Raw genomic sequence first — 25,695 nt, 5'->3', positions numbered from 1 at the left:
CCATTTTATAGGTTTACGTGTTGGAATATTTTCGTGATATACTGTATTACTACAACTAATTGAGTATAAATCAGTTTTAGCTGATTTATGGGGACATTTTCAGCATTTTACAACATTAATAGTTAAATTCATTAATTATATATATTATATATTTTAATCTATGCATATATAAATATATATATGTTTTAATGTGTATATATATTTATATATATATAAATATATATAATATATATGTGTGTGTGTGTGTGTGTGTGTGTGTGTGTGTGTGTGTGTGTGTGTTGGAATCTTCTAAGCAGATCTTAAAACAACAACAACGATAATAATAATAATAATAATCATCATCATCAGTTTTAGCTGATTTATGGGACATTTTACATTTAATAGTTAAACGTTTCAGAAATAGTAGTTAAATTAATTAATGGAATAATAATTCATGTATAAATTAGTATTTGTATATTCATAATAATGAATCTATAAATAAATAGTATATATAAACGTAGTATAAATAAATAAATAGATAAAATCGCATTTTACTGAATTAAATTTCAGAATAAATTTAAAAAAATAAAATGAAATGTTTAGGATTCATTTAATTAAAGTGGTGGTTAAATCTTTTTGGATTTATTTTGCAGATTTGATCTAACAAACTCTCTCCCATCGCACACGCCCTCTCGTCGTACGCCACGCAGGGCGGAAGTTGTCGTTCTAACCGCTTCCTACTTCCGGCGTCAAAACATTCCGGTGTGTCTATGCGGCTTTAACGGCGCTTTTCGGGTTTTCTGAGTGATTATGGCTGCGAACAGCAGCACCGGTTCGGCCACGGAGCCTCCGGGACTAGAGACCCAGTGGCGGGAGATCGACAACCTGAACCAGCAGCAGCTACGGTCCGGAGACAGCTGGTGAGAGAAACTTCAGCCTTAATAACAAACAAACATTCAATAAACAACAACAACTACAGCACAGATAAATCCCCGACAGAACTCAGTAAAACTGATAACGCTCTGGAGTTTATGCGGTGTGAGGGTCTGCAGTTTCTTCAGGTTTAGTAGCAGCCATGCCAATGTGATTGAGATTTAAATGATTCAGATATCAAATAAAAGAAGGAAATTAACATACCGGTCAGTTTTCAGGCCTAATAGCTCGGGTTTCCTGGTTAACAGCTTCCTTGGCATAATTAAGATTTGACAGGTTGCTTGTCTTTCCAGATTCCAACATCATCAACTCTACCCGCTTTAAACGCTCATTTCTTTTCATTTTCATTAAGCAAATGTGCACATGATCTAGTTTTATGGTGTCTAAGTCTTTAATGCACTTGTTTTAAGTTTCACTTCCATCTCTAGAAGGTGTGTCAGTCTGTTATGGGAAAGTTGCTTTCGGTTTGTGTTTGTTCCTTGGACAGGAAAGGCAGCTGTAATTCCTTCTCGTCCCTAAAGGCAAATGACAAGTGTTTGGTGTCTTAATCCATGTATGACACTGGCGCCCTTTACAGTTTACATTAAACAGATTTGTCCTAAAGCTCATTAAATGATGCGGGACTGACACAACCAATCAGTGTTGAATGTGACAGGTGCATGTATCTGTATTGCAGGTATTTGTTGGACAAAAGATGGTATGATCAGTGGAAAGAGTATGTACACGCCGGGGACCAAAATTCCTCCTCCTATCCCGGGAAAATTGATAACACTGAGCTCTATGAAGGTAAGTGCTGCTATTCTGTGATGTTAACTTACACACAAGATCCCATAGTAGCACCATGAAGCGTTTAGTGTCTCATTCTCTGCAGATCTGTTCTCTTCAAAAATAAAATTGCTGAAATGTTACTCGCCCTCAAGCCATCCAAGATTAAGTTTGTTTCTTCATCGAAACCGAGAAATTTAGTATTGTCACTCACTCCCAAACGGATCCTCTGCAGTGAATGGGTGCCGTCAGAATGAGAGTTCAAACAGCTGATAGAAACATCACAAGTAATTCACACAAATCCAGTCCACCAATTAACATTTTGTGAAGTTAAAAGATGCATGTTTGTAAGAAACAAATCCATCATTAAGGCATCTTCTGGCCAGATTATGAGTCCATAATCCATAGTAATGCTTCAATGTTATTGTATAGAGGACTTGTATTTTAGCTGGAAGCAACGGTTTAAAGTTAAAAAATACCATAATGATGAATTTGTTTCTTACAAACACACAGTTTTTTTGCTTCACAAGATGTTTATTGATGCACTGGAGTCCTGTGGATTACTTGTGGATTATTGTGATGTTTTTATCAGCTGTTTGGACTTTGGATTCAGACGGCACCCATTCACTGCAGAGGATCTATTGGTGAGCAAGTTATGTAATGCTACATTTCTCCAAATCTTTTCTGATGAAGAAATAAAGTCATCTACCTCTTGAACGGCCTGAGGGTGAGAACATTTTCAGCAAATGTTCATTTTTGGGTGAATCGTTCCTTTAATAATTATGGAGGTAGAAGATGTTTTGAAATACTTTGTATGCTTTCTGTAGATCTGGATTCCTATCATCTGAAAGAGAGGCTGTCGGAGAATGAGGACTTTGTCCTCGTCCCTGCAGAAGCCTGGCATAAACTTTTGTCATGGTATGACATGATGGACGACCAAACTCCTTTGGAGAGAAAGGTAGTGTTAACCAGACTGTTGACTTTTCTTTCTATTAAAATTAAATGAGATGTTGAGTTCAAAATAGGCCGTGCTTGTCAGTAATCTTCTTTCTCTTTGCAGGTTGTTGATCTTCCCAGCACTGTTAAAGTAGAGGTCTACCCTGTGGAGATCTACCTCTGTCTTTCTAGCAACATGGAGAGTACTGTATCTGCATGCTTCAGTCGAGCAGAAAAGATACGTGAGTACATGCTGTTAATGGATAGAAAAAGTATTTGAACACTTCAAAATCTGATTAAAGACATTATCTCACTGTGCTTTCTGCATGTAAAATCACTGCAATGAATATCGGGACTAGCGCTTCTGTTTTAATTAATGCTTCCGAAGTAATAAGTAAAAAATATATTCAGTCCACTTTCCAGCAACACTGTAAACTATGTATCTTTGAAGTTTGCATACTTTGTACTAAGCTCAGTTTGTAATGTTTAGATCCTCTAATGATGTATATGTCCTGTTCGCTACACAAATTAATTGAAAGCACTACCGTTCAAAAGTTTAGGGTCAGTAAAATTTTTGAAAGAAGTCTGTTATGTTCTTCAAGGCTGCTTTTATTTAATCAAAAATACATTAAAACAGTAATATTGTGAAATATTAATGCATTTAAAATAACTAAAACTATTTAAAATTAATTTAAAATAAATACATTTTCTATTTAAAAAAAGAAAACTAAATAAAAACGAAAATAAAAGCATTTTACATCAATACATTACAATTTCTGCTAGCCATAAGCATTAAATTATGCTTGATAAACAGGCTTACTAAATGTCAACTAAATGTCTTCTTTGGCACATCAAAGGTTTAGCTAAACCTCTGGATTGCCACTTAATTTACAGAATGTTGTTCTCGCAGATCTATTTTATTTTTGGCTTGTAATTATGTTTTGTAAACAGATGTGTGAAACCCCTCAGGATATTGGCAGCCTGGTGTATCTGAGATGCAGATTTCTGAGTGCGTGTATGTGCGTAAATCTCACATGTGTATTTGTGTTTGATAGATGCTATACATCAAAAGATACGGCAGCATTTTAACGTGTCAGAGACTGCTGAGAGCCGACTGTGGATGAGGAGTACGGATACGAGCTCAGAGAGGCTACGCAACCTTAACATGACTGTCCTAGACACCTGCCTCAGCTCTGGCATGGTAAAATACACACCTACCATTTACACTCCTAAACTCTGGTCATCTGTTTTGTTATGTAACCATTTGGTGACATTTACTGTAATAAGCACTGCCCACAACCTCACCTAGCGTGCTTGTCATACAGACAAGCTTTGCTACTAGTAAATGAATGCTCTGTCATGGGCCACCCTGCGTGTGTTTGTTGTGTCCAAACATGCTCTGCTCACTCTGCAGACGGTGATTATGGAGATCAGGAATGCGGATGGTACGTGGCCCACATCCAGGCCTCAGATCATGTGAGTATAAAGACACCAGCTTCCTTCTCTCTTGCATTAATGCAAGTTTCCTTTCTGTTTTTGTTTAGGAAAATGGAAAGACACGTGTCTAAAGCACAAAATGCTCAAACCTCCACATATGTATCATCAGCCCCGTTCATTTACATTGGTAGCTAGTTGTAGTAGGTTAAAGGCTTCTTGTAGGTTAAATCCTTTATGCCTTTTATGCCAGATTACAATAAACAATAAACCATTATAGTAGGTTAAAAAGAAGATTTTGCCTGGTACAAATCAGTTTCAAAATAAATTAACCATGTTTTGAGAGATCATATCATGAGGAATATTTTTTTTTTTTTTTTTTGGAATTAAAGAGCTTAATGCACTATGAATGTTTCAACTTCCCAGATCAAAAGACCATTTATTGAACCTTGGCTGCAAAATCACTTGATCTGCACTTCCACAACCTTATGATGTGATGGTCTTTTACAGTGTCATAAAGCATTGTATTATAGTTAAGATAAATTTACCCATATAGTACTTTTTGAATGCACATTATTTCAAAGCAGTATTACAGAATATCATGATGTTGATGTATATATTATATTAATATCATAGTGTCTTATAGTCGCATTTAGCAGATTAGAGCTGGGCGATGATGTAGTTTACATATTGTGACAATAAAAGCAAGCAGTAGGGATTTGCTGTATAGCATATATCACACATCACATGAGTGTACTGTATGTATACAGATGAATTTGGATGTACTTATATTTCCAACTTTATATATAGAGCGGGACGATAATATATTTCTGTTTTGTGTAATATATTTACAGTTACATGTACTGTTTACTTTTTTGTGATTATATAATAATGCAGTGAAATTTTGTATATAGTGTATATTGCTGTATGTGACTGTACTGTATGCATGCTGGCTGATATTATTATTTACGTTAATATAATATATTTTACAGTCATGCATTTTATGATTGAAAAGAATGGTTTGGAAAAGTGCTCAAAAATATAACCGATGCTGTTTACACTGAATTCGTAATGATAACCTAACCTAGAGAGAATGGAAAATAGTCGTATAAGTATAAATTATAACTGGATGTGCTGAAAGAAGAAAAAAAAAAAAAAAAAAGGGGGCAGTCGTGGCCTAATTAGAGAGTCAGACTTGTAACCCGAAGGTCGTGGGTTTGGGTCTCAGGTCCGGCAGGAATTGTAGGTGGGGGGAGTGAGTAACCAGCGCTCTCTCCACCTTCAATACCACGACTGAGGTGAGACCCTTGAGCAAGGCACCGAACCCCCACTGCTCCGGGTGTGTGTTCACGATGTGTGTGTGTTTGTTCACTTCTCACTGCTGTGTTTGTGCGCTTGGATGGGTTAAATGCAGAGCACAAATTCAAAGTATGGGACACCATACTTGGCCTCACGTCCTTTCCTTCCTTAAAAAAAAGCTTTACTAATATAATAAGATTAACCTCAAAAAGAATTAAAACCTACCTAACCAGCATTTTTGGCCACTGAAAGTGTCTTTTATTGGTTATTTGGAATTTATATGGAATTTTGTGTCTCTAGGCGGAACTCTGCTGACGAGGACTCGTATCGAGGGCCTCCTGGAGTGTGTGGCCTCACAAACCTAGGCAACACCTGCTTCATGAACTCAGCTTTACAGGTCAGAGGTCATGGATTGCTGAACACTCAGTCACATAACTTTTACAAAAGGCTTTTCTTAAAGTGAATTGTGCATTTTTTTCCCTGCAGTGTCTGGGTAACACGCCTCCACTGACTGAGTACTTCCTGAGGAACTCGTATCTGGAGGAGCTGAACTTCACCAACCCTCTGGGCATGAAGGGTGAAATTGCAGAAGCCTACGCAGATGTCATCAAACAGATGTGGTCAGGCAGGCACTATTCTGTGGTTCCTCGGGTATTTAAGGTAATGTAATTGTAGTGATCACTCTGCATTACCATTTTTTTAGAGCAAAACCTGTTTGCAAACACAAGTGGAGCTGAAATCAATTGGTCCATTTCAAATCTGGTTCCCATTCTAATTCATAATACCAGTTCTCTCTCTGCTTTCATATCAATAAAGGCTTAATAAAATAACTTAATGTGAAGAAACAACTATGATTACAGTATTCGTTTCTTATTTCTTTGTGGTCACTTTTGATCAGTGTAAGTCATTTATAGGCTGTAAACACTGTAATTATGATTGTTTGTTTGTTTTGCTCCATTAATAGTACAGAAATTAAGCAGCGTTGTTTGTGTATGTGTTTGCAGACTATGGTCGGCCACTTTGCGTCACAGTTTCTGGGCTACCAGCAACACGACTCTCAGGAGCTGCTGTCTTTCCTGTTGGACGGTCTACATGAAGACCTCAATCGGGTCAAAAAGAAGGAGTATATTGAACTCAGGGATGCTGATGGCAGACCTGACCAGGTGCTTTTTACACACACACTATTGTACACGAAGAATAACTCTTGTAATGTCATATTGTCACTCTTGTTTAAAACCAAACTGAGTAAATGTGAAAATAAAGTAATACATTTTTTGTGACACTAGTGAAGCATGCTTATTTTTCATTTTTATTTTATGCAATAATTAATTTTTATTATTTCATAATTGCATTTCCATGGTCAATTAGTCATTATTATTAATTGTGTAATAAAATTCCATTCTATTTTATTTTTGTATTGTGAAAAATTTTGGAAAATTCAGGATTGTTGGATTAAAAATTGTTCAATTTTTATGTATTTTTTTTTTTATTTTTTAAATCAGTAATTGTCCAAAATGGAAACATTTTGTAACAATAATTTAGTCGTTACTATCACTCTTTATCATTTTAACATATCCTTGCTGAATAAAAGTATTAATTTAAAAAAAACAAACTGAACCCCAAACTTTTGATTGGTAGTTTATATTGTTGCAAAAGATTTATATTTTGAATAAATGTTGTTCTTTTTAATTTTTTAATCATCAAATGATAATAAATAAGCATATTATTATTATTATTATTATTATTATTATCATTTTAAATGGCATTCTATTTTATATTATGGAAAGTTGTTATTCGTATAGAAATTTAAAAATATCTACTGATTACTTTATCAACCAGTTTTTCCAGCTTAGTCTCTGTTAAATCCACTATTGGTCAACCTTTAACCATATATATATATAACTCCACAACAAAACAGTGTGTTATTATGGGAATCAAATTTCTATTTATGTATTGCAGGAAGTTGCTGAGGAAGCATGGCACAACCATTTGCGGCGGAACGATTCGGTCATCGTCGACACATTCCACGGGTTGTTTAAGTCGACGCTGGTGTGTCCCGAATGCAACAAGGTCTCTGTGACCTTCGACCCCTTCTGCTACTTGAGCGTGCCCTTACCTGTTAGTAAGGAGAGGGTCATGGAGATGTTCTATGTATCGCTGGATCCCACGGCCAAACCCACCCAGGTTTGTGTTATGTCATATACTAGAAAAAAATAAACAGCAAAATACCATAATGCTCAGTCACTTTTGGCAGGAAAAGCAGCATATGTGCAGCACGATAGACATGCTCATTATGAGTGAGCTCATGCTATGAGTTTGGCAGATGTGAATGATGTAGCGCTGCAGGTTTGTAAATAGGAAGACAGCTGGTGGTGTGTGATGATGTCATCAGAACCAGTTTTGCTTAGGGAAAAGTAGTCTGACAGATCTGTTGAACAGAGTTTAGTAAGGATTCAGTAAACCACTGCTTTATTGTGAGTTTTGTTCATCCTGATGACTGATGAACGTGATTGTCTTTCCTCTGCAGTATCGTCTGATTGTACCTAAAGCTGGCCGAGTGATTGACTTGTGCACTGCCCTCTCTCAGGCAACAGGCGTCCCTCCCAACCAGGTTCGAACAAGCATTTTAACTACTGAAACACTGGCAAATTGTGTTTACAAATTACTTATTGCTATAATCTTGGTTTGGTTAATGCTATGATCCTGTATGCAGTTTAAGTTTGATTTACTACTATATATTTGTTCTGGGCTAATAATTGATCTGCTCTTCTCAGATGGCTGTGGCTGATGTTTTCAATCACCGCTTCTATAGGATTTACCAGGCTGACGAATCCTTAAGCTGTATATTGGACAGGGATGATATATTTGTGTAAGATGGAACTAATCTGAGTAAACCCCTTTAATCGTACACACATGCCAACACACACAAATGTACAGTTTTTATTAAGCCTGGTTCATAAAGTTTTTTTAAAACATAAAAGTATATTCTTATATATTTATATTAAAATCGATTTATATTTTTTTTCCTTTTTTTTTTTTTTTTTTAAATTGATGTTAGTGTCTGACTTTTCCAAGCCTTTAGCTTTAAATAGTTTTTTATTTCCTTTCAAAATATAATTCATAATATGATATATATTTATATAAAATTATATGTACTTATTCTTTTTTTCAGTTGTTGTTAGTGTCTGACTTTTCTAAGCCTTTCCGTTTTTTTTTTTTAAAATAATTTCATATAATGCAGTTTATTTTCTAAATATAATTCATAATGCATTAAGTTCATCTTTTAAGGAAAGAAAACTAAAATAATATGTATCAAAGCTGCATCTTGAGACAGTCGGCTGGGTCTAAATGTGTTTTGTGGTGTGTTGACGCAGGTATCAGCTGAGCGGTGGCTGTGTGGATCAGGAGAGTGAGGAGGTGGTTATGGCCATCTATATGCGTGAACGCTCCCATTACAGAGATTACGGCTCGGGAAGCAACAGCTATAGCACCTCCCTGTTCGGTCACCCGCTGCTGATGTCTGTGCCACGCACCCAGTGCACACGGGAAGATCTCTACCAGCTCCTCCTGAAAAGACTGGCGTAAGTCTTATCAGTATGTTTGTCACAAGCTAGTTTTCATTAAATATTGGGGTTGTTTAGTTTTTAATTGTTGTTAATTTTTTGTGTATTGTTATAAAAGGAAAACACACACAGTGACCATTATGGCATTAGTGCTACAATAAATCGAAAATATTAATATGGTTATAAAATTGTTACCAGCTATGTATGTCATTAGTCGTGGAATCAAAATTCATTAATTATACAGATGCTTTGTATTTTTCCTTTATTTACTGTATGTATTTTTTTTAACTGCATTGTATTGATTATTCAAATTATTTGTACATATTTTACTGCCAATAGATGCATCCAATTATAAGTTGTTTTTTTTTATAAATATGGTAACTAGCTGCTGCTTGTAACTTTTGTGATCATATGGTGGTGTTGTGCATTTTTATTTCAGAATCGCTGGTTTTTGGGTGCATAAAGCTGTCGGGATCTGTTTTTTGTTAAAAGGCCGGAGTTGGGTTGCCATTCATATGTGTCGTAATTATGTCCCTGCACAGGCGATATGTCCGTCCCTTAGACCCTTCAGAAGAAGTAGAGAAAGAAGAAGAGGAAGAGTTGTACAAGGCTCAGACCAATGGTGTTAGTGATGGTATGACTTTGTTTTTTATTTTAAAGGAAATGTATACTTTTATTCTGCAAGGATGCATTAAATTCATTAAAAGTGACGGTTAAGTCATGTTTTAATGTTACAAAATATTTCCATTTCAAATAAATGCTGTTCTTTTAAATGTTCTATTCATCAAAGAGTTAAAAGAAAGCCACTGTTTCCACAAAAATACTGAGCAGCACAAGAACCGTTTTAATGTTTCTTAAGGAATGTTTCTTGAACAGCAAATCAGCATATTAGAATAATTTCTGAAGGATAATTTGACACTGAAAGCTGGAGTAATGATGCTGAAAATTCACAGGAATAAATGACATTTTAGATATATTTAAATAGAAACAGTTATTTTAAATTGTCATAATTTTTCACAATATTACTGTTATTTTACTGTATTTTTGATCAAATAAATGTAGTTTTGATGAGTATAAGAGACTTCTTTCAAAAACTTTAAATGACCCCAAGCATTTTGTCTACAAACAATGCTTCATTTCTGAACAGATGAGGGCGAGGAAGACTCTGAGGAGGCAGGGCCATCCAAGAAAGAGGAAGAGACTCAAGAAAGCGGCCGCGCTGAAGAGCAGAACAACTGCCAATCAGAAGCCAGCCCGAGCAGCGAGGGGGAGGAGAGAGCTGAGGAGGAGGAGTCGAGCAGCGAACCGGACCGGGGCAGCAGTACCGAGGAGGGCCAATCAGCATGCGGCAGCACTGACACCAACTCCCAAGATGCCACTGACGGGGACCAAAGTGCTGGTGCGGAACCTTCGGGAAAGGAGGAAGAGGATGAAGATGAGGAAGAGGAAGAAGAAGAGCAGGCCGCATCTTGCGCTCAGGCAAATAAGAGGTTTCTGGGAAGACAGCGCTACACTGAGAGGCAGAAAAAAGCCCTCTTTACCATTCAGGCGGTGAACTCTAGTGGCACCACAGAGCGAGGGATGGGAGAGGCGGACGGCGGCTTCTCTTTCAGCTGTGAGTACATACTAAAGAGAAACTCAATTTATTACAGACACTTCTGATGCTTTTGTACAACTTCAGGGTCATGTGTGCACAAGCGAGGGTCAGAACAAATTGAGATTGCGTGTCTTTTATCTCTCCGGCTGCTCAATTCGCATCTTTTCATAGTCATGGTATCTTTTAACTCCGAGTGGTCATAAGTATAAATGTTCCTGCTCTTAATGGAATGACTCACTGTTTCTGTTTAGCTCAGCCATACATCGCCATCGACTGGGACCCTGACATGAAGAAGAAGTACTACAATGAGAATGAAGCCGAGGTAAGATTGCTAATGAACTCTTTGATCCTTAAAACTGCTTTTCGTCTGTTGTTGCACTAGGAAATGAATGTAATCTCTCATACAAGGCTCAATCCAATCTATTCAAGCATTACACCAAATGCAGTTATGCGTCTGTATTGTGTCACTGCAGTCAATTTAGGTCACCTTTACTTATATAGAGCTTTATACAATGCAGATTGTTTCAAAGAAACTTCACAGTAATGCACAGGAAAATAGCAGAATTAATGATATGCAAATTCTGCAGTAAAGCATTTCTATAAAGAATGTCATTATTCACCTGTGGTCAGTTCAGTGTTGATTCAGTTCAGTAATGGTGTAAAGCTGCTCAACTGTGAAAAAAGTTCAATTTAGCTACAAGAAGCTCTACAGAAGGCAGTGTCTTTATTCAGCTCGAGTCAGTTCAATTGATTCTGTTCAGTTAAATAACAGTATCATTGTTGCAGAATTCATTAAGTATGAAACTAATTGAGTTCAGCTTTACAGCGTCTCTACAAAAGACAATGTTTTCATTATTTAGCTTAATTCAGTTAAAGTTTTGTTCTCATTCAATAGTGTCAGTGCAGTAAAATCATTAATATTACTAACTATTGAGTGTTTTAAACCAGCACTGCAGCTACAAAAGCAGTGGTTCTCAACCCAACACAGCAGCAGAGTTTATTATGTATGCTATCACAGTGATTTTTTTTAAAGCTTTATAATATGCAAAACATAAATGCAGTATTAATTTGTGACCCTGGACCACAAAACCAGTCATAATTGTTTTTGGTTTTTTATTGAGATTTATACATCATCTGAAAGCTGTATAAATGAGTTTTGATGGTTGTAAGGATAGGACAATATTTGGCCGAGATACAACTATTTGAAAATCTGGAATCTGAGGGTGCAAAAAAATCTAAGTATTAAGAAAATCACCTTGATCTTTACTTAATATCCTAAAGATTTTTGGCATAAAAGAAAAATCAATAATTTTGACCCACACAATGTATTTTTGGCTATTGCTACAAACATCCCCGTTTTACTTAAGACTGGTTTTGTCGTCCAGGGTCACATTTGATCTTTTAATTAAATATCAAAATACATTTATTTCTTTAACCTTTGTTAGAGAACCTAAGTCTTTGAGCTATGCAAACTACAGCATTTCTGTTGCAAATGTGTTTTTTATGTTTATGCAGAAATATGTAAAGCATCAGAGCATGGATGTCCCTCACCAGCAAACCACAGTGCAGCTGCAGGAATGTATAGAGCTCTTTACCACGGTAGAGACACTGGAAGAGGAAAACCCCTGGTAATCTACTACTTAGACCTATTACAGATTCTAGCTTTTTATTCCAGTCTGTCCTTCATGAGCATGAAGAAAGAGAAAACTTTTGTGTTGTCTATTGCATAATTTAGAGCCATAACCAACTGTTTCATAATTTCTAGTGATGGATTTAAAGAACTGGGTTGCTTGTTTATGTGGTCTGCAGGTATTGTCCAACATGTAAAAAGCATCAGCTTGCCACTAAGAAATTGGATCTGTGGTCTTTGCCTGAGGTTCTCATCATCCATTTAAAGCGCTTCTCCTACACAAAATACTCTCGAGAGAAACTGGATACCATCGTGGAGTTCCCCCTGCGGTAAGATGAAGTACTGTTTATGAGATGAAGACAAAAATTGGGGTTGGTAACATTTTTACATGTTTTTGAAAGAAGTCTCTTATGCTCACCAAGGTTATATTTATTTAATCAAAAATACAGTAAAAACAGTAATATTGTGAAATATAATTACAATTTAATATAACCGTTTTCTATTTGAATATGCAAAGCTGAAGTTTCAGCATCATTACTCCAGTCTTTAGTGTCACATGATGAGAAATCATACTGATTTGCTGCTTAAGAAACATTTCTGATTATTATTGAAAACAGTTGTGCTATTTAATATTTTTGTGGAAGGCATGATACATTTTTTTCAAGAATTTTTAATAAATAGAAAATTAAATATAACAGCAATTATTTGAAATAGAAGTCTTTTATAATATTAAAAATCTTTACTGTAATTGTTGATCAGTTTATTTGGTCCTTGCTGAATAAAATTAGTAATGTCTTTCAGAAAAGAAAAAAAAAAATCTTACTGACCCCAAACTTTTGAATGGTTGTGTGCTTTATTTGTTTATTTGTTGATGTGATAGTGATAGGGTCCTAAATGTTCCTTCACATCCTTACAACATTTAAATCGATGAGCAACCTTTATATTTTTTTCTTTCAATGGTTGACACTTCGACTGTAACATTAATTTTCACGTGGCTCATATGTTGTTATTGCTCTGGTGAAAAGCAGCTCTCTTTTTCTGACTTCAGGGATCTGGACTTCTCAGGTTTCCTCCTAAAGAAGACAGTGAACAGTACTGAACCTCCCTGTAGATATGACCTGATCTCTGTGTCGAACCACTACGGCGGACTCCGAGATGGACACTGTATGCATCAGTCTTCTTAGCCTTCATTAATCAGCATTTATGCCAAAAATGGCAGGCTATTTTGATTAGTGACAATAATATTGCACAAACATTTTTTCCCTTCTAGATACTAGTTATGCCCGGAACAAGGACAACGGTCAGTGGTACTACTTTGACGACAGCAAGGTGACCTATGCAAGGGAGGAACAAATAGTGGTGAGATTAATGCACCTTTCTGGGGTTTGCTTTATCAACATGAAATCAAAATAGACCCTTTATGTTTTTTATTAAATTTCCTTGGTCTTGCTATGCATGACTCATCAGTGCATGCTCTTCTAAAATGAAATGTTTGTTTTTCCTCAAAATACAATAACTTTCTCAGCCTCTGAAATGACTTGGCCACATGAGTCAAAAAAGACGAAATTGTCATAAGAATGGACAAGAATTGTTTTGTTCTGCATAAACTCATGGTGGCCGCCAGAGTGAGATAATATGATATTCAGGTAGGGGTGGGCGATATGGGAAAAATATCATATCACGATTTTTTATAGAAATTTCACGATTTTTATCACGATTCTTTGTTAGTTTTACTATTTTGGTTTTACAAGTTGTCTGAGCATTACAGCCAAACTAGAAAGACAAAGATGCATGGCAGATATTTAGGCCAAAGTGGGTGAAGATAAAAATCTTTGTCATTATTTTATCTTTCTTATTAAAAAATAAGAACAAAGATACACATTACAAATACACATAATATACAAATAAAACAAACAGTGCTTTATTTCCAGGCACAATAGGTGTATTTAGCAGAGCATTCAATGAAATTGAATGAACAAATATAAAAATAAAACACTAGATAGACTGATTCCTAAAGCAACTGTATTAAAGTTTTTCAGTCAAGAATAGTGAGGGATTTTTCTCTTTTGCGTTTTGTTGTTTTGTTAACGTTAAATGAATAGTTCCCCCACAAATTAATATTCTGTCATCTGTCTGTCAATTCTGTCATAATGTTGTATTTTTATATCATCATTTACTCAAAAGTTGTTTTAAACCGGAATGAGTTTCTTTCTTGTGCTGAACATTTATAAATGCTATTTTGAAGAAGGTGGAAAACCAAACAGTTGCTGGTCCTCAGTGACTTCCATAGGATTTTTCTTTCATACTATCAAAGTCAATGTGGACCAGCAACTGTTTGGTTTTCCACTGAGTAAATAATGACAGAAATTAAATTTTAGGGTGAACTGTCCCTTTAATGACAGTCGACAGCACGTTTAGTGTCCTGTCTCTTTAAGAGCTGCACGCATCTAATATACAGTACAGGCACGCATCCGTTTCTCTCTTAACTATTTACTTTCATTTTAGAGATAACCAACTCAGTCTGTATGTAAACCTTGTGTGTTTTGACAGTATTAGCGCAAAAGATAAGTTAGTTGAGTAATCAGGCGCTCGCGCTGTTAGACAGGCGTTTTAGTGCGCGTGCTTCAGGTGTATGCACTCAGAACAAGCGCACGTCAGACCAGCGCGCGAATTAAACATTTAACCAGCAAGGCTTGTATGCAAATAATGTACTTTTGCGATCGCGAATAAGTGCAGTGTCCTGTCTGAGTAACTCTACTGCTGTATGTCGTGTTGTACAGTATATAGAGACGGCGGCGCCAGAACTGTATTTGACAATGTGCGCGATACTACGATATTTCTTAAAAAGCAGATCGTGGAGACATTTTTATCGTCCACGATCAAAAATCGTCATATCGCACACCCCTATATTCAGGTGTAATTTGGTAGTTGACTTATAATAATATAATTGAAAATACAATTCATAAGTTTACTATACAGTGCTTAAGGAGATTTAAGAAAGTACATCTAAACAAACCAAACCATTTAATAAGCACACTATGGGGTCAGTATGTTTTTTTTATTATTTGTTTTTTCCCCAAGACATTTTTATTCAGCAAGGATGCATTAAATTGATTAAAATTGATAGGTAAGACATTTATAATGTTACAAAACTGTTCTTTTGAACTTTCTATTCATCAAACATTCCACAAAAATATAAAGTGTTTTCAACATTCATAATAATAAGAAATGTTTCTGAGCTGCATATCGGCATATTAGAATGATTTCTGAAGGGTCATGTGACACTGAAGACTGGAGTTATGATGCTGAAAATTCAGCTCTGATCACAAGAATAAATTACATTTTACTTTACTTCTCTTTATTGTCCACAAGTGGAAATATGTATTTGGCTTTACAACACATTATAACAAGACCAATACAATAAAAGACACTTAAACAATAACTCTAAAAGGTAAGATACCAAACAATACAATTGACTCAACATTTCACTTTAGCATACACACACATATATATATATATATATATATATATATATATATATATATATATATATATATATATATATATATATATATATATACACATTCCCACATGTACATATATCTGCATACATATTAATATTCATGTCTCAGCATTTAAAATTCTAACTGCAGTTGGCACAAATGACATCTGATACACATTTTTTAAAATATATTTGAATAGAAAACAGTGATTTTTAAATTGTAATAATATTTCATAATATTACTGTTTTACTGTATTTTTGATTGAATAAATGCAGCCTTGGTGAGCATAACATACTTTTCAAAAACATTTAAAAAAAAATCTTGCCGAACCCAAACTTTTGAATGGTATTGTAAGTTTGACAGTCACCGTTCACTGAAACTTTCTCTCTCCCTCCATTCCTGTAGACCAGTGCCGCCTACCTCCTGTTCTACCAGCGCCAAGACAAGATCCGCCAGCCCACTGTCCCTCCACCCATCCCCTCCTCCAGCCAGCCCGAGAACCACGTCTCATCCCAGACCCACGATGGCATGGATGGAGCCTCTTCCTGTGTCAGCATGGAGACGGATTGATTTCTGTCCTTATGTCTTTTACACGTTCCACTTCATTCTTTCTTACTCTTATCTTTTCTCGCATACTGTCGACCATCTTAATCAACAGAAACTTGAACCTCCGCCTCTGCTCTGACTCCGACAGGAAGTGCGAGGCAGGGGCACCTCTCTCAGGCTGGTGCACGAGCATCATGGGGTGGGAATGTAGATTTATGTGTTTTTGTTTTTTTTTGTTGTTTTTTTTTCGTCTGTATGACAAACTCGAGGAAACGGGTTAGGCTGGTAGTGGCAGGTTACAGAGATCGTGCACTGATTTGTCTGCGGCGCTTCAGTGACGATGAGAATTCAGAGAATGAGGTTTGCGCCGCAGTTCATCATCACCGACATGTTCTTTATTTTTTCCTAAGCTAGCTCAGCTGCTGTCCACGGTGGTGATGTTTGATCTGAACGTACAACTTTCAGCTGCGCTGTTTAGCAGCATGAATCAGTTTATTCCATCTCATTGTTTCAAGCAGCGATGTTCATCATGGGCGCTTTCAGCAGGGACCGTTGGGGTTTCTCATATCAGGGATGTCATGTTCAGAAATCCTGCTTCAGATTTCTGAGATCTTGTAAAAAGGTGAGGGTGGAGAAATGAGGTAAATGAGATATAGCTTTCTGTCCACTCACTCGTGAACTATTTATTTTCGTAATTGCTAGATGCTAATGTGGAGTGAGAGATTGTAATTCTAAAGAGCGGCTTCTAAAGATCTTCCAATTTTATTTTCATTCTTGTGATGTTTTTTTTTTTTTCCGTCTGTCGTGAGGTCTGGGAAAAGACACTCTGTTGCGGGACACAAACGGAGGCCTGTTTTCCAGCAAGAATTTTTTCATCTTAATTGCAAGGAAATGCACAGCAAGATTTAAATATTACATTCTTTTTGACTAATTGCGTGCAATTTATAACAAACTCTTTGGAACTATGAGAATATTTCAGCGAAGTGCTTTCTGGATAGAGCTCTTTACATGATTTTTAAGGCACCTCTGTACAGTATTTTTGTATTGTAATAAATGTTGTATTATCTTTGATCATTTGGATCAGATGCTGGGAATGTGGGAGCTTTCATTTTATTTTGTTAATTATAGATTGAATATATAATTGTATACACATCTTTTGATATGAATAAATGCTGACTATAAAGTCGAGGTTAGATTGGACACATTTGGCTTCCATTGTTTTACCTCTGAATAAAAGGAGGCGTAGCTCCTTTGGCAATGGGAAATGCATTCCCTCGGTTTGTTCTGACTGCATATTAACATTTCTCAGCTGCTCAGTGTTGTAAGTCATTTGGCCCGCTGCGTAAAGATCTTGTATTCATTTGCACTTCCCATTAAGTGACTGCTTTATTGCATTCCTCGGATTTTAATGGATGCAGTTTGTCCTGGGATTTATATAAATATATCACTATATGTCAGAGGAGCACTTAATACCTTTAGTATGTTCTAGTATAATAACACAGGTGAATCTCACAAAACCTGTCCAGAACAAAAGACATCAAAGGAAACAATATGAAATTATATTTTTATTAAAACATTTTCATGACAATTTAGCATTCCAAAATTCTGTTATTATGAAAATGTCTATATATCATGATAGTATTTGTAAAGTAAAAATGACCAGTTATGTTCTTGACTGGATTTGTGAGATTTAGTAACTTGTGACGAACAGCTGGTGTGAAATTTCTTGTTGTCTGCTTTACAAATGGACAGTTTGTTTTTAAAACAGTTCCTCAAATGATTTAACTCACTCATTTCTCATCTGCAGTCTTCCATTTTATACAAGGTTTAATGAATGCAATGATCCGTTTAAAAAGAGCTTAAGTTTTTACTATTTTACTGCAATTAAATGGCTTCATTCTTGCATTTATTTCTACAATAATTCACTAGTGCTGGAATGAACAGCTTCAGAAAGCCACACAGTACAGCCTAATTTCTTAAATGCAGCATGTTTATAATATTACAATCAGATATTTATCAGAGCTACTGTGGGAGACCTGTGATCATGGTTGTATTATTTCAGTGAAATCCATCAGATGGTCAGCTGTAAATAAGTGAAATATTACAGCAATTCAATTGGTTTGAGAAATAGTCTATTTCTGTCAATGCTACACACATTTCTTAAGCCCATTTCACAGTATAACACCAAATTTCATATTTGTGATTTTGCATTGTGGGGGCATTTTTTTGTATAGAAATTAAACATAAGTTATCAAATAAAGGCTTTGGAGTTTTGAATATTGAGTATGTAGTATGTTCAATCTGAAACGTTGTGTAAGTGTTAAACATTTGACTCACCTCTGTGTGATTCACAAACATTAGACTAACCAACCATTTCCTCTCGCCTAATTCAATCAAAGACACAAGCACAAACTGATTTCCTCCTCACCTAAGGTTTTTTTTTCATATGTTTATTCAATTATTAAATATCTCTTGCACAGTGACAAAAATAGTATCTGTTTTACATTCAATTTGCTGTTATAATATCTCTCGGACTGAAATAATGGCTTGTAAATAAAGAACTTATAATTACAAACCACACTAGAGAAAATCTGCCGGATAGAGACGAAGGGGGTTTTCATCTTTCAAAGAGCACTTTAGAAACAACTAACCCAAAAATATATTTTCAAGTAGGGATGCAACGATTATAGATTTTGCTGGTACGATTATTGTCTGATGAATAATCACGGTTTTACGATTATGACGATTATTAGGCATTTATTCATTTCCCAACATTAATAATGTATAAAATCACATGAACACTCTTTAGATGTTAAAGTGTTATTTATTGCTGGCTTTTGAAACAGAAATAACACAGTAACCAACAATACAGCACAAAATAATAACAAACAAAAGTCCATCTCTCCCATTAGAATTAAAAAAGGTGACCACTGCTCTGTAAACATCCATGACAGTATTTCTCTTTTGAAAATAATGAACGAAAGAACAATAGGTAGGTCCCATTTGTTAACATTAGTTAAAGCAGGTTAACATTAACTAAAAATGTGCAATAGCTAATTGTTGCAGTAGTTAATATTCTTTGTTAATGTTGATTAATAAAAAATACAACTATGTTAGTTAATGTTAGCTCCATTGAACATGTTTTAGGTTAGAAAAAATGTTTGAAAATAAATAGCTCATTAAGTCTTTAAGTAAGAGTTATTTGATGCTATTGTGAAGACTAAAGCGAATATAAATATCTAAATGACTGTGAGTGTGAAACATTATTTACACAGTTTTAGGAAAGAAGCGCAGCTGATTTGTTTACTGGGTTACCGGGGTAACGGCAGCGGCAGCGCCCTCTAGTGGCGAATGTGCGTCATTCAGCGCGTCTTCACTTTAACTCGCTCCGCTTTTCTTCTCATCTGTGCTCATTTAAATTAAACCGTTGCCTTTTTAAAGTTCTAAAGTAATCATATGAGGCTGCATTGCAATTTGTCCATAAATAAACAGAATAAATTAATACGTTTGTTATAGGCTACTGTACAAGTTAGGCTGTTTTGTATTTTGTTTTGTATTCGCACTTGTGCTCCTAAATACATTTTCCAGTTCGCACACATCTATTTTTAGTCGCAAATGCGAGTGAAATGCTCGCACTGTCGAGCCCTGCACACTACTATCGACAGGCATTTCTTTGGTGGAAATAAAGCTTCGCTGTTTAGTCCCTCTGTCACTAATATAATTAGTGTAGTAGCCTCAGTGTCTCTGATAAGCACGTAATTTTAAGCTGGTGCACCACTAGCGTGACTTTGTTTTCATTTTGCACAAGCTGCAACAGTTCAGCTCTGTGCAACAGAAACACTCGGTTTTGTGGAACCTTTACGATTAATTAACCGTGACGTTTTAAAGCGCGGTTAATCGCGGAACCGGTTAATCGCTGCATCCCTATTTTCAAGGCATCACTTCACACATAAATACACTATTAAGACATGAGAAATTCTGTAAATTAACACCTCTGGCAAAAATGAATACAATTTAGATCTATACTGTGCTTACAACAAATTAAATGTTCATGTGCAACGCTCACAGTTCACAAAAACATGTCAGACATATTGTAAATGCTTTGCAGGACATTCACATTCATTCAAAACAAACTAAAGTGTTAAGAATCACATCTGCTTGTGAATTAAACCATCTTAACAGCACTGGTGATTTGCAATCAGACAGTCATCAGAACAGGGTTGTTTTTACTGTAGTTCTTGGCTAAAGAGACCTCTGAAGTTCAGATCCTGACACACGAGTTCCTCCTCTACGTTCTCCAGGGCCCATCTGTGCTCCACAATCTCCAGAGCTTCCCACTCGCTCTGAAACAAAGGTAATGAATGCATAGAGCATTACACATCTGAGAAGAGTGTGAACATTCTGCTAAAGTTATCCTTTTGTGTTCCGCAGGAGAAAGAAAGCCATACGGGTTTACAACAACAGCATGAGGGTGAGTAAACGATGACCACATTATCGCTCTCCAAATGTATAATTATTTCTGTTTGAGGACTGAAATGACTTACTGCACCCAACACAATCTGCATTCCTCAAGTAATATAACGTTTCAATAGTTCTGTAATTATGTGAGCTTCAAAACGGCAACGTTTAAGGTTTCGCAATTATCCAAAGATGAGGTTATGAAATTAAAACAACCACGTTTCCATGCTGTTGCATGCATCAGTCCGTCCTCTGGGGCTGTAGGCGCTGAACTCCCAAGAAAAATTTACTTTAACTAAATTTGTGTTAAACTCAAATAACCGCTGGCATGTTTTTTTTGTTTCAGATGTGCATGTTTGTCCCAGAATATATTCATACAATAAATGGTTTAATTTATGCAAATGATGTTCTACTCACCTTAAATGCTTTGTTAGGATCAGGAGGCATCGCCATCGCGGCTCCCGTCATTTGATCCTGCATAATTCTTGATTGATCTGCAGCTGAAAATAAACAACTTTTAGTTTAAATAGCTGAGAAAGTCATCTCAATTCCATTCAAAATTTAATATAGCATTTAATACAATACAAAATTAGGTAACTGTATATTAATTAAATATATTAATATTCATTGAATTATAGAACTGTTATTATATTAAATTAACGCATAATAAAATATAATATAACTGAAGTCATAAAAAGGTCTTAATATCAGAAACAACCAACCATTGTCTTGTCCAAGTATGAGGGTGTACATGCTTCTGAGCCCAAACACATTGAGGAAATACCATGATGCTGAACTGACCCTATACGAGTAACAAATTCAGTTTTCAGCTTCTGGCAACAAATAAAACCCATCACAGGTGAATACTGTACCAGGATGCATCTAGAGAGATCAGCTCAATTCCTCTCTGTAACATGGGCTTGAATCTCAGAGTCAGAGGAAACGGAACTTTAGCTGAAAGAGAAACAAGACTTTTGTAACAATTCAATTAAACTCTTACAAGCTTACTTTTAAAAAACAAAAAATAACATTAACTTGATATTTAATCAGATTAATAGCATCCACTACAACTTTTAGACATTTTCTAGTCATCCTCTAATAGTCGTCATATTTTTGTTTGGTAATGCCAAGAGAGAACAGAAGCCACCGCCAACAACTTGCATCAGCAGTGGACTGAACAAACGCGTATGCGGTAATCCTACTATAGTTTGAGCCCACTTACCAACGTCTGCCTTTCAGAAAATGAGTTATGAATGTACTGGCCAAACGTTACATCACCCAATTAAAATTCATGAGCCGGCTGTTAAGGTTTAGAATGTCTCCCTTCACATTTCAGATGCTTCCTACACCCCTGAATGTAATCACACTTACAAATGATTGTTTTAGAAAGAAGACCACATTCACACATGCTCACTAGATCCTTTTTATAGTTTTAAGGGAGTTGCTCACCCAAAAATAAAAATGTACTGAACATTTACTCACCCTCAGGCCATCCAAGATGTAGATGAGTTTGTTTCTTCATCAGAACAGAGAAATGTTGCATTACATCACTTGCTCACCAATGGATCCTCTGTAGTGAATGGGTGCCGTCAGAATGAGAGTCCAAACAGCTGATAAAAACATCAAAGTAATCTCCAGTCCATCAATTAATGCCTTGTGAAGCAAAAAGCTGTGTTTACAAGAAACAAATTCATCATTAAGATGTTTTTAACTTTAAATCATTGCTTTCAGCTAAAATAAGTTCTCTATACATAATATCCAAAGTGAGCTTGGATTTTCTTCACCGTAGGAAGCATTATTGTAGATTATGGACTACAAGCAATGGTTTCAAGATAAAATGCTTACATGATGGATTTGTTTCTTACAAATACAAAGCTTTTTCGCAAGACATTACTCATTTATGGACTGGAGTGGTGTGGATTGTTGTAATGTTTTTATCGGCTGTCATTCTGGCGGCACCCATTCACTGTAAAAGATACATTGGTGAGCAAGTGATGTAATGCTAAATTTCTCCAAATCTGTTCCCATGAAGAAACAAACTCAGCTACATCTTGGCCTGTTGGTGAGTACATTTTCAGCAAATCCTCATTTTTGGGTGAACTATTCCTTTAATTCTGACAAATAACAAAAGCTCTTACTTGTGACAAAACCAGAAAAGGCCCAGTTGATCCATCCTCCAATCAGAATCATTGGCAGCACATTGGTCAGGTTCCCTTTCATCATATCCGTCAACATGCTGGTGTCTGGGACAGGTGATGCAAGATGTTACGATGAAGCAGAGTACACCATTTCTTGTAATTTTAGGATGTTAACGTAGCTCTTACCGGTCATGGGGTTTTTGGGGATCACCTTTCTTTTGACCTTCTTGAAAAATCCAGTCTCCTGGTTGTTGAAATAGTGTTTTCGCATGGCAAATGACTGAAATGGGACAGCATTATTGATCATTGACACAAACAAGTAAATGGAGTTTTATAAGTTTATTCCATGAAAATATGCTGGGAACTGTTTTTCATAAAGTATTTAATACCTGTTTGGGAAGATATTTTCCATTTTCTCTCAGGATGCGGCTGCGCAGCAATACCTGGCTGTGATTTAAAATTAATTCAAACGGATAAATGTATGTTTTCACTAAATAATTTGCAATGATTATGTACAAGGAATTATTCCGATAAGCTAAGGATCCAATTCTCTTCCAGTGACATGGCTTCAGTGTGGAAAGGTCTGAAAGTCATCACCAATTACAAGACTCCATCCCCCAGCACTGTGGAGAATCAACAACTGGCAGACGATCTGAATGAGTTCTATTGTAGGTTTGAAAAAACACCATTCACACCTCCTGCAACCCCCCTCTCCCCCACACCTGAACTGCAGACAAGAGAAGAAAAGCACCAGGCCCAGACGGTGTGTCACCAGCCTGTCTGAAATCCTGTGCTGACCAGCTGGCCCCCATCTTCACACAGATCTTCAACAGATCACTGGAGCGGTGTCCCCTCATGCTTCAAACGCTCCACCATCATCCCCGTCCGAAAGAAACCCAAGATAACAGGACTTAAAGACTACAGACCTGTGGCTCTAACATCTGTGGCCATGAAGTCATTTGAAAAACTGTTTTTGGCTTATCTGAAGGACATCACTGGTCCCTTACTGGACCCCCTGCAGTTTGCCTACAGAGCAAACAGGTCTGTGGATGATGCAGTCAACATGGGACTGCATTACACACTGCAACACCTGGACAGACCAGAGACTTATGTGAGGATCCTGTTTGTGGACTTCAGCTCGGCCTTTAACACTATCATTCCAAACCTCCTCCTACCCAAATAACTCAGCTCTCCGTCCCCACCTCCGTCTGTCAGTGGATCAACAGCTTCCTGACAGACAGGCAGCAGCTAGTGAGGCTGGGAAAATACACATCATTCATTCAGATTCCTGGGCACCACCATCTCTCAGGACCTGAAGTGGAATATTCACATCTATTGTCAGAAAGGCCCAGCAGAGGTTATACTTCCTTCGACAGCTGAGGAAGTTAAATCTGCCACCGGAGCTGCTGAAACAGATCTACTCCGCCATCATTGAACCCATCCTCTGCTCTTCAATAACTGTCTGGTTCAGCTCAGCTACCAAATTTGACCTCAGAAGACTAGTCCGGACTGCTGAGCAAATCATTGGTACAACCCTCCCCACTCTCCAAGAGCTGTACTTATCCAGAGTGAGCAATAGGGCTGGTAAAATCACTCTGGACCCCTCACATCCAGCACACTCCCTCTTTGAACTGTTACCGTCTGGTCGATGCTACAGAGCTCTGAGCACCAGAACGACCAGACACAGGAACAGTTTCTTCCCTCAGGCAATCCATTTGAACTCTTAACAATAAACATGAAACACTATCATACTTTTTATTTAACACACATACTTATTATATTTCAAATTTGCACCTAACATACCTGTACATACTAAATTGTCTATTTTGTATATTGTGTTTGTGCTATTTTGCACATTGCCCATTGTACATCATTTTTTTATTATCTGTGTCCTGTCGCTGTCATTCTGTTGCACTGTGGAGCTACTGTCACCAAAACAAATCCCTCGTATGTGCACTGCAAACATAATATATCCAGATATCCAGAATACATATTTGCATACAGTATTTCTATTCTAACCAATAATGTTCAATACTGACCATATAATTTACGAAGCAATCAAAACTTTTAATTTTGCAAAAAAAAAAAAACCTTTATAAGAACTTTTAAATTTAAGTCAATAATTTTTTAGCAAAATATAGCATTAATATAACTACACAATATTTTATAGATTAAATTTCATTCATCAGTATTCTGCCAAGGCAACTTTTTAAAGATAAATACAGGTATCATTTATAGGTTAATTATTATTTTTTTATTAAAATTGAGTATTGAATATAATTAGAATTTGTATAGATGGTATTTTAAACATTCATGTTTTTATTATTATTATTATAGTAGTCTATATGTTGTGAGTTAACATGATAACATGTTTATGGTTAAACACCTGGCTGCATGCATCAGTCATCTCACCTGTCAGACACCTGCTGCACATCCACTTTCTTCTCGTTATGAATCAGTTGAGTGACATAATGCCGCAAAACTCCGACGAAGAATGTGATGAAGACTATGGGCAAAACAACCCACAGGCGAATACTGGAGTCTAGCAGCAGCTCTGGACCTGCCATTTCCTAAAGTTACACCAAAACTATCTGACACTTTTAAAGTTTATTTTAATACTCAAATTACAACACGATGAAAAGTCAAACTATGGTAAAACTACTGCACTTTTATGCGACACATTGCTGCATGAACATGAGCCATACGCACAAGTGCTTTTGACCTTTGAACTAGTAGCGAGGTCCGAATAGTGAATCGTTCTATTGAGTCGAATCTGGACTGTATCGGTCTGTGCGCTCATCGAGTCCTAACTGAACCGAGTCTCTGTTGAACCTGACAGTTTTAACAAAATATATATAGTTTTAATAATAAGTAGTAATGTGTGCATATAACTATTTTTATTACACGTTTGGAG

The 25,695-nt window shown here is 36.3% G+C and overlaps 2 protein-coding genes across 2 annotated transcripts; one reads left to right on the top strand and one right to left on the bottom strand.

Moving 5' to 3' along the window:
* Positions 1–702: 702 nt before the first annotated feature.
* On the top strand, positions 703–18,460 carry LOC306849298 (ubiquitin carboxyl-terminal hydrolase 11-like). Its single transcript, XM_079384228.1, has 21 exons — positions 703–899; positions 1,589–1,698; positions 2,505–2,635; positions 2,738–2,855; positions 3,669–3,814; positions 4,028–4,089; positions 5,647–5,743; positions 5,833–6,006; positions 6,351–6,509; positions 7,306–7,530; positions 7,874–7,957; positions 8,121–8,215; positions 8,721–8,927; positions 9,452–9,543; positions 10,057–10,524; positions 10,758–10,828; positions 12,022–12,134; positions 12,316–12,465; positions 13,185–13,300; positions 13,407–13,495; positions 16,045–18,460. Exons 1-21 carry the CDS (start codon positions 790–792, stop codon positions 16,207–16,209), a joined length of 2,982 nt encoding a protein of 993 aa, XP_079240354.1. The 5' UTR covers positions 703–789; the 3' UTR covers positions 16,210–18,460.
* A 168-nt stretch (positions 18,461–18,628) lies between these two features.
* On the bottom strand, positions 18,629–25,515 carry LOC306849300 (ER membrane protein complex subunit 3-like). The gene is made up of 8 exons (XM_079384230.1): positions 25,194–25,515; positions 23,171–23,228; positions 22,968–23,061; positions 22,782–22,886; positions 21,516–21,597; positions 21,366–21,445; positions 21,061–21,143; positions 18,629–20,528 (listed from the first exon to the last, which is right to left on the bottom strand). Exons 1-8 carry the CDS (start codon positions 25,346–25,348, stop codon positions 20,412–20,414), a joined length of 774 nt encoding a protein of 257 aa, XP_079240356.1. The 5' UTR covers positions 25,349–25,515; the 3' UTR covers positions 18,629–20,411.
* Between the last annotated feature and the right edge of the window lie 180 nt (positions 25,516–25,695).

The sequence above is a fragment of the Barbus barbus genome (genome assembly GCF_936440315.1).
Source record: "Barbus barbus genome assembly, chromosome: 29".
Lineage (NCBI taxonomy): Eukaryota > Metazoa > Chordata > Actinopteri > Cypriniformes > Cyprinidae > Barbus > Barbus barbus.
The sequence above is the reverse complement of the archived record's forward strand: the minus strand, read 5'-3'. Positions and strand labels throughout refer to the sequence as shown.